General features: G+C 33.9%; 1 protein-coding gene across 2 annotated transcripts in view; it reads left to right on the forward strand.

Annotated features, from left to right (window-relative positions):
* The window catches only part of LOC111154932 (ATPase secretory pathway Ca2+ transporting 1), a 157307-nt gene extending 147579 nt beyond the window's left edge, over nucleotides 1–9728 (forward strand). For both annotated transcript variants that reach the window (XM_022514888.1, XM_022514889.1), the window contains exons 21-27: nucleotides 56–222; nucleotides 1807–1875; nucleotides 2510–2626; nucleotides 3485–3632; nucleotides 4360–4455; nucleotides 5565–5706; nucleotides 7750–9728. In XM_022514888.1, coding sequence (XP_022370596.1) covers nucleotides 56–222; nucleotides 1807–1875; nucleotides 2510–2626; nucleotides 3485–3632; nucleotides 4360–4455; nucleotides 5565–5706; nucleotides 7750–7880 — 870 coding nt within the window. In that variant the 3' untranslated portion in view covers nucleotides 7881–9728. The remainder of the gene's footprint in view (nucleotides 1–55; nucleotides 223–1806; nucleotides 1876–2509; nucleotides 2627–3484; nucleotides 3633–4359; nucleotides 4456–5564; nucleotides 5707–7749) is intronic.
* The last annotated feature ends 204 nt before the right edge of the window (nucleotides 9729–9932 follow it).

Below are 9932 nucleotides of genomic sequence, written 5' to 3' on the forward strand. Positions count from 1 at the left end.
TTTTATCTTTGTGGAAGTAACATTTTTATCAGAATCCCTTTTCTCCCCATTCCAGTCTCTACAAAAGAATGGGTCGGTTGTAGCCATGACGGGAGATGGAGTCAATGATGCAGTAGCTCTGAAGGCTGCAGACATTGGAGTTGCAATGGGTCAGACTGGCACAGATGTTTGCAAAGAGGCAGCAGACATGATCCTTGTGGATGATGATTTCCAAACCATAATGTAAGTTTTGTTCAGTGAATGCATATCACAGACTTTTTTCCCATCTTTTTCTGTACCCCATCTCCAGACAGTTCAACTGGAAAAGAATTGGGATAGTCAGTGTATTACAATATTCAGCAGTGGATGAACTAAACTATTATACTAGAATTACATAATCTCATTTATGGTCTTTTGTGTAGTTTTAGACAATATTATTTGTATGGGATGGAAAAGACATAATAAATGGCAGAGTCATTGATTTAAGAAATATTTACTGAGTGTAGCCAGATGTCACATTTTTTTTGACCACCACTGAAGTCATACAGCAGTAAACCCTCATGATGCCTTTTTTTTAGTTAAATTCAGGCTATCAGAAATATGCATGTCCATGGCCTTACAGTAAGTGTAAAAATAACCAAGTTTCCATCCATACATATTTCCTTTTATCTGTAATTGTCCATGCTGTCAGTGATATAAACTACAAATTTAAATAGCTTTGTCTCCTTCAGCCACTGTTTCTAATTGATTTAAGATTCTTCTCTGATACCTGGTCATGTCAGTTGTACAATGTTCTGGTGGGGGGGGGTCACTTGAATCCTGTTATTAGAGATAACCTGAATCTTCCTTAGTTCAGTGACTCATGCTCATTACATGCGTGGCATACTTCATTAACCCATGGTGGCGTAAAGTGGAGCGTGTGGGATCTTTGGACTCAGAACTGCCTTGGTCTTGTAGACATATAAGTTTTTTTCTTTCCATTCTTAGAAATGTATAGAAATCTTAAAAGAAAGGGAAAGTTGTTTAAAAAAACACATATTTTCCTAGATTCAACCAAGTAAGAATTTATTTATATTTTTAATTTTTTTAAAGATTTTATTTATTTATTTGAGAGAGGGAGAGAGAGCATGAGCAGCATGGAGGGGCAGAGGGAGAGGGAGAAGCAGACTCCTCGCAGAGTAAGGAGCCTGCCCCAGGACTTGATCCCAGGACCCTGGGATCTTGACCTGAGCTGAAGGCAGACACTTTACTTACTGAACCACCCAGACGTCCCTCAGATGAGAATTTAAGTGAATTTTTGTAAACCGTATTCTCTATATAATTCTGTTACAGCACATATCTGATTATGTATGGGAGCAATAGACAGCTTAAATTCTAGAATTCTTATGTATCTTATTACCATTTAATTCCTGACATACATTAATTTAACACTAACCATGCATGCATCTTGTACCTTTAAGAAAAAGAAAATTGGAGAGGTAAAGAAGATCATTATTTTAGTATTATAAATGTGTAGTATTATCTCTTATGTAAAAAGACAATGGATGATTTTAATGTTGAAATATCTTCAAGAATAAGAATTTTAATATAATGTAATGAAATTAGTTCAGATAGAGCTTCACAGGCTTGACTTTCATTCCATACCAGAGTAATGTTTCTGTGTTTTTTTTCTAATCTTAATTATATGAAGAAAATAATAGATTCTTTTAGTGATGTATGTGTTATGTCAGTTGGAAATTTGTTTTCAGCATTAGCTCTACAGTGTTATAGGTAGATATTTGTTTTTGTGTGATAGTATTTCTTACTTAATTTCTTTTTAAATTTCAGGTCTGCAATTGAAGAGGGTAAAGGGATTTATAATAACATTAAAAATTTTGTTAGATTCCAACTGAGCACGTAAGTTTGTAAGAAGTTTGTCACCATAGGTCTTATAGATAATATGAGAAATAGAATTCAAGCAGAATGCTTAAAAGCTTCTGGGGTCTGTTTCTGAATATTGTTCATATGTAAGTTTTCCAAATGAAAATGAATTCTATCCTAAAATTTAAAATGGCATGATAAAGAGATGATGTCTGTATCATTATCAAAATATAGAAATGTTTGTGGATTATTTACTAGCTCCAGAAATAACTAAGGAAGGAGTGTCAGATCTTAGTGTGTTTCTTTGGTGTCTTTTTCAAAAGTAGAGGGGCTTTTCTGTAGCAAAAAACATTTGCCAAAATATTGTGGAAACTGTTAACTGTTATGTAGTAACAGCTATACTGAACTCAGTTTTTAAAATCTTCTTCTGTTTGTTGTTATCTAAACATCTTGGAATCTTTTATTTAAATGCTGTGGATTATAAAGTTTAACTCTTAGCTTCAAAATGTTCACACAAATGAAGCATAGGATACTCAGAAATACAGACTTTTTTTAAAAGCACAGTAGTAAAATGATATTTTCAAATGCTGAAGAAGTGATATCGTAAAAGTAGTAAGAATTATACTGTGCTGACAGATTTTTTTGAATGACTCTTTTTTTTTCCTGACAGGAGTATAGCAGCATTAACTTTAATCTCATTGGCTACATTAATGAACTTTCCTAATCCTCTCAATGCCATGCAGATTTTATGGATCAATATAATTATGGATGGACCTCCAGCTCAGAGGTAAGAGGTTTTTTATGCATGAACTAGTAGAAAGACAAAGAAGGTGTGATATCTTGATGATTAAGTTTTAAGATTTCATTCATGGATAGGCACTGGAAACCCATTCATGCAGCAACATGTTTGTTATAAATTGTGTGATTAGTGCATATATCAGTTACGCTCTTTGGGTGTTTGTTCATGTGTCACGGATCTGAGCTTTTACATTATATTAGATGCCCATTCTTAAGCTGAGAATAGAATAGATGTTAGATGCCCATTCTTAAGTTGAGAATAGTCTTTGTCCTCAGGAAATAAGTTTTTGTTTCTAAGAATGAGATGTGATGGAGAAATCCTGAGTTTAGTTTTATTACCTGGGTTCCATTGTCAATTTTAGAGACTTTGGGAAAGTATTGAAGGATCTAAGTATTTTCTTCTGTAATGGGCCATAGATGCTGCTTTCCAGCCGAAAAAGTAATTGAGTGATACATGTCAGTGGCCGTTATAACAAATCATCCTAGTCAAAACCTCCTTGCATGAAAGGTATTTCAGAGTTTACTCAGTAGCTTAGTATTTCAGGCCATATTTGAAATAAGTAAACTTGTGTGTAAATGAAATTGGACAATTTTTTGAAATTTGACCGTGAGTCTCCCATCAAACTATGCTAAATAAACAGGAGTAAAAGAGGGAAGAGTGATAAAATCCATGGTTATTTTTTAATAACCCCGAGTAGATATAGCCAACCTTTTCTTTAGGATTCAGCATTTTGTTTCCATAAGAAAGCATTTAATTTCCTGGATAATTGTGGTTAATGAGAGTGTAAAAGTAACAAATCCAAACCTTAAAACTTTAAAGTAATATACTTTTCTATTTGTTTTGAAGCCTTGGAGTAGAGCCGGTGGATAAAGATGTCATTCGTAAGCCTCCACGCAACTGGAAGGACAGCATTTTGACCAAAAACCTGATACTTAAAATACTTGTTTCATCAATAATCATTGTTTGTGGGACTTTGTTTGTCTTCTGGCGGGAGGTATAGTCACTGGATAAGCTGCCTTAATAGCATGCATTCTGTATAACTTAGTTATCTTGGTGTGTTACTTGGAAGCTTAGAAAATTAGGAGAGCTCTTTGGAAAATACGATAATAACATTTAAAAATAGTTTAATTTCAGTTTTTATGGGTTAAAAGATTTGCTGATTCATTTATTAGAATAGTTTAAATCTGCAAAGGTATCAGAACAATAAAAATAATATTTGGGGAGAAATTAGAAAATCTGAGTCTGTTGCTACTTTATTTCATCGGAAAAGAAAGTTGTTTTAACATCCAATATATGGTGTGTGAGAAGATTATTTATATTTTTATTTAAAAAAATTTTTTTAAAATATTTTCTTTATTTGTCAGAGAGAGAGGAGCGAGAGTGAGCGCAGGCAGAGGCAGAGGGAGAAGCAGGCTCCCTGCCAAGCAAGGAGCCCGATGTGGGACTCGATCCCAGGACGCTGGGATCATGACCTGAGCTGAAGGCAGCTGCTTAACCAACTGAGCCACCCAGGCGTCCCGAAGATTGTTTATTTAGATTACAGCTATTCATCAGTGATTTATTTAAATGGCATATAGGAAATTTAGGTCGCTTATATTTGTTATGTCTTAGACTAAAGCTGTTTTACTCTGAAGCAAAGAAAATATTAACCTTTTATAAGCTTGCAGTATTTGTTCATTAAGTTCATCTACTGATAATCATTTATCAAAATCTCTTGACAGCTACGAGACAACGTGATAACACCTCGAGACACGACAATGACCTTCACCTGCTTTGTGTTTTTCGATATGTTCAATGCACTAAGTTCTAGATCCCAGGTATGCTTAGGTGATCTTAGCTAACTGATTCAATTAATACAATCTCTCTGATTATAAGGCAAGGATTATGGGGTTTTAGCTTTGCTTGATTTTGTCTTCACAGATTATAGCCCCAGATACAATCTTCCCTATAAACATGTACCTACAAATGTGTCATAATGGAGATAGGGCATTTGGGCAGATAGCCTTACCCATGACCAGAAGATCCAAGTAAATCACAAGTTTAATCGCCTGGTCTTTCTTCTTTCCATTTTCTTATTATCTATAGCTTTAAGATAGGTTCAAGTTAATATTATCCGAGAGTATTGGACAGACCTCATGGCTTCTGTTAAGATGATATTAGTCTCATTTTAGAAGGAAGTATTGTTAGAAATACAAGAAAAATTTTGTGCATATTAATGTTTTCTGATTATTTGTCAGTGTGTCAGAGCTTAGGACATTTTAAATTTGCTTTTCTTCCCATGTTGTATCTTAAGGTATGATCGCCTTTTCTTGATTGAAGTGTTTTGATAGAAAATCAATGGGCTGTGGGCTAGAACCTAGTAGTACTTTTTCAGAGAATAATTGTTCTTGAAAACTAGTTCCATTTTGACACCTGACTCTTCATTTCAATTCTAGAGCTCCTTATAAATCCTCAGTTGTATCTGTTACCATTTAGCATGCTGGAACTTTCCAAGTACAATGAATTGTCATTAATTTAGACTAAGTTTTGAAGAAGCTACAATATTTACACACATAACTAGATCTATTCATTAAGAAAGGCTTTTAGATTATGCACCTTAATGGATAGAAATGATTTAGCAAAATAATCATACAAATGAAGTTTCCTATGTTTTGAAATGCTAACATAAGTTTCTTTTCTTTCTGTGGTCTCTTGTTGATGTTATTGTAGCATCCTCTTGCAGAGAAAGCTTTCTTGATAGGGAAGGTACTTTAAATTGTACCTCTATTCCATCTGAGTTATTCCAAAATAGTAGTCAAACCATTAAGAGATTTTAGGGCATCGCCTAGTTCAGTCCAGTTTATTAAAAATTAGAGATGACTGTGATAATAAAGAAGCTCTTTCAATGACAAAGGAATAATAATTGAACTCTTTGCTCTGTCAACAGACCAAATCTGTATTTGAGATTGGACTCTGCAGTAATAAAATGTTTTGCTACGCAGTTCTTGGATCCATCATGGGACAATTATTAGTTATTTATTTTCCTCCACTTCAGAAAGTTTTTCAGACTGAGAGCCTAAGTATACTGGGTAAAGAAATGTTATCTTATTATAATTTCTATTTTTTATATGAACTATTGTATTTTCTAGTGCATTTGTTCAAAAACTTTTTTAAAAGTGAGATAAAAAAGTGAATTGATTTGAAAAAGGAGTGTGTTCCGGGCTCCTGGGTGGCTCAGTCATTAAGCATCTGCCTTCAGCTCAGGTCATGATCCCAGGGTCCTGGGATCAAGCCCCGGATCAGGTTCCCTGCTTGGCCGGAAGCCTGCTTCTTCCTCTCCCACTCACCCTGCTTGTGTTCCCTCTCTCTCTATGTCTCTCTCTGTCAAATAAACAAAATCTTTAAAAAAAAAAAAAAAAAAAGTGTTCAGTTTTTTCATTTGGAGAAGTTTGGGGGGAGGGCACTTGCCTAACTCTAGGCTTTAAAAATTTTGTGATTTTTTTTTTTTTCTTGCAGTTAATTTTTCTTGCTTATAGTTGTCAAATTGTAGTTGCTGAGTCTGAACTACAGCAAATGAAAACCTGTTATAGAGCAATTGTAGTTTTTAACTTTTTTAATCTTATATGAAAAAAAAACTAGATTTGGGCTTACTGAAAACCAGGTTGCTCTTCTTAAAAGTTACAATTTCAGTAAACTAATATTTCACTATTCTTACTTGCTAATTTGTGCATTCTTGTTTTACAAAATAACAGCCTGACCCTAAAAGCAGAAAATTTTACTAAGATTATATGGAAGGTAGACATTATTCTTTCACATACTATATATTAAATGTATTATGATATAGTACATTTAAAAATAATCTTCCTGTGTAAGGGTGAGGATTCATGTATTTTGTGGTAATGCTACTTTTAATTCTTGTGTTTTTAAGTTAATTGGGGATATTTATGAAAATAAGGTATGCAGCCTCACTGTATTTTATGCTATAAGTTACAATTTACCTTAAGGTTGAAATAGTTTAATTTCAATTTTTAAATTTCATATTTACACTTGTTCCTCTTTTTAAAAAGTGGGGTCTTAAGGAAACAGCTGCAGTTTTTCAAGCAATGAATAAGAATGGAATAGTGTGGATACTCTTGTAAAGACATGGTCTTAATTTATTTATTTCTTTAAAAAAATTTTTTTTTAATTTTATTTTTTCAGTGTTCCAAGATTCATTGTTTATGCACTACAGCCAGTGCTCCGTGCAATACGTGCCCTCCTTAATACCCACCACCAGGCTCACCTAACCTCCCCCCCGCCAAAACCCTCAGTTTGTTTCTTAAATTCCACAGTCTCTCACGGTTTGTCTCCCTGTCCGATTTCCCCCAATTCACTTTTCCTTATTTTTAAATCTTTAAAAAAGATTTTATTTATTTATTTGAGAGAGAGAGCATGTACACAAGTGAAGGAAGGGGCAAAGGGAGAGAATATCCAAGCTGACTCCAACTGAGTGTGGAGCCCAACATGGGGCTCAATTTCATGACCATGAGATCAGGACCTGAGCTGAAACCGAGAGTTGGATGCTTAACTGACTGAGCCCACCCAGGTGCCCCAAAGACATGGTCTTTGAATGGTGAGTTCTTCTAGGCTCTTGAATGGAATGGATAGAAGTTCCTAAATAATCTTTAGATAGGCAGTTTTCAATCAAATTAAAATTAAAAAGGCTGTGTGATCTATTAAATAGAGAACTCCCCTGGCTTGTGTTGCCGTTAATAATTATGGTTACAAGGTTATGGTTACAAGGTTATGTTCTAGTTCTCTGGCTGCTGCCTTTCCTAGCTATATGGCTTCAGATAAGTCATTTTTGAGCCTTACTTTCCTCTTCTTCTTCTTCTTCTTTTTTTTTTTTTTTTTGGTGGGTAGCAAAGCAAAGTTTATTGAGCCATAGTATAAAGCTCCTGAAGAGGGAGGGGACCTGAGAGGGTTGCCCCTGATTTTCCTCGTTTTAAACTGAGGCTGATTGTATGTACCTTCTAGAATGCTTGTAAAACAGAGTATTTTAAAAGCTCTGTTACAATGCTAGAAAAATGTAAGCTATTAAGCCTTGCAGCTGTTTCAAAGAATTGTAAAATGCAACTTATTTTCTCTTGCAGATCTGCTGTTTCTTGTGGGTCTCACCTCCTCAGTGTGCATAGTAGCGGAAATTATAAAGAAGGTTGAGAGGAGCAGGGAAAAGATCCAGAAGCATGTTAGTTCGACATCGTCGTCTTTTCTTGAAGTATGATGCATATTGCATTCTTTTATTTGCAAACTAGGAATTGCAGTCTGAGGATCATTTAGAAGGGCAAGTTCAAGAGGATAATGAAGATTTGAGAACTTTTTAACTTTTCATTGACTAAAAATGAGTGTTACGTTAAAGACTTGATTTGAGACTTTAACCTGCTGGCAGTCCCAAATGAAATTATGCAACTTTGATAACATATTTCTTGATTTAAATTGGCTTTTGCAATTGAGTGGAACTTTATAAAGCATATGGGCAGTTATTTAATTAAAAAAAAAAAAAAAAGGCAAAACCTGAACCACCTTCTGCACTTAAAGAGGTCTAACAGTACAAATACACTATCTATCTTAGATAGATATAAATTTTTTTTAATTTTTAAATATTGTACTATTTATGGTGGTGGGGCTTTCTTACTAATACACAGATAAATTTAATCATTTCAAAGGCATTCTATTGGTTTAGAAGTTGATTCCCAGGAATGCCATATTTCAGCTACTGTATTTCCTTTTTCCTGCAATGTAAGCAGCTCAGACACCTTGTGTTACTGTTTTTGTATCAAGTTTTTTGCACAGGATGTGACCACTGTCAGATCACTGTTCTTTTCTTTCTTTTTGTGATTGAAAAGCCTATACTGCAATTTGAAGTAAATGTTTGCTTTTCTTAGTAAGTGTAAATGGTTGCTTTTTTTTTTTTTTTTTTAAGTTATGAGTCTGGTCTAGTAATATTTATACAGGGGCATCAAGTGGCATTCTAGGTAGAGTAGCTTTGTCTGTAATTAACAGTTAGTTATAGAATCAAAAGCATTTAAGGGTGATTGGGCCAAAATTTATAATAGATTATATGAATATGTTAATGCCTCTTTTTTTGAGTTAAATATAAATATATACTTTGTCAAGTATCATTTTGTCATCCCCTAAATACAATTCCAAGTACCTCACCTGAATAATTGAATTTTATTTTTCTTAATGTCTTTCTATGTATATTTTTAAGCATCTTTCTTAGGAAGTATAGAATGCTATACTTAATAAAAAAAAGCCCCAAACTCAGAGAGATGGCTTATGAATCAGGGTATACGGGAAGACTTGGTGCAGGCCTTGAGATACTTCTTTGAGTATCTGCATCTTCTTTGGCTTAGATTGCAGCACTACCCTGAGCCTGTTCCTTCAGACTTCCACCATTTGTTCTCTGCCTTCCTTCGGTTGCATTGGGCATTGCTAGAGAAAAAGCCGGATTTACTCTTATAATGCCATCTGTTTTTATAATAGCTTGGTGAGGTGTAGGTAATTTTTTTCTTTTTTTCCGTGGTGGCAAATTTGGGCCAGAAATTCAAAATTAGAAATCCATTTTCTTATTGAACATTTCTCTCTGACACAGAAATGGGTTTTAAATTCTTACATGTTTAATTCTTCTTGAAATTCATTAGTTTTGTATTTTATAATTATTCTTCATTTTTTAAACTGTCAGGGTAAACCACTTGCTAGTTTTTATCAATATTAACCTGCCAGTGTTAGCACTGAAAAATTGTTATTAATGATAGGAAAAATATCTATTCTTTGAGTCCTTGTGATTGAAACAGTTAAGTATTAGGAGCCAAGATGTCTGAAATTTATTCTCCTTTATCCTTTAAGGCTCAATAGTCAATGTACATTTTTCTCATTAGATAGAACATAGAAAGCATTGTCTAGTCACTTCATCTTTAATGACGTGATGTCTCATTATCTAAATTTTGTATAATTTTTTTTCTCTGTTACAAAGATTTGAAATATGTTATTAAGTGCATATCAATCTTTTGCTTTCCATTTTAGGTTCAGACTATGACTTATATGAAATAAATGTGCCTATCCTTTCATTCAGTTTTTGAACCAAAAGAAAAAAAATGATTTCTTTTCATAAGTTAATGACCTTCCAGTCGGAACAGTTAACATTAAAATCTTATGGATGTAGAAGATAACCAAAATTAGGCAGTACTCATAGTGCATAGAATCTGTGATTTAAAAAGAAGTGAAATGTACAGTACAGATGTACTACATCCAGGTTTCAATTTTCTGTAGTGTA

The sequence above is a fragment of the Enhydra lutris genome, unplaced genomic scaffold (assembly GCF_002288905.1).
Source record: "Enhydra lutris kenyoni isolate GAN:26980312 unplaced genomic scaffold, ASM228890v2 scaffoldscaffold39, whole genome shotgun sequence".
In the NCBI taxonomy this organism is placed as follows: domain Eukaryota; kingdom Metazoa; phylum Chordata; class Mammalia; order Carnivora; family Mustelidae; genus Enhydra; species Enhydra lutris.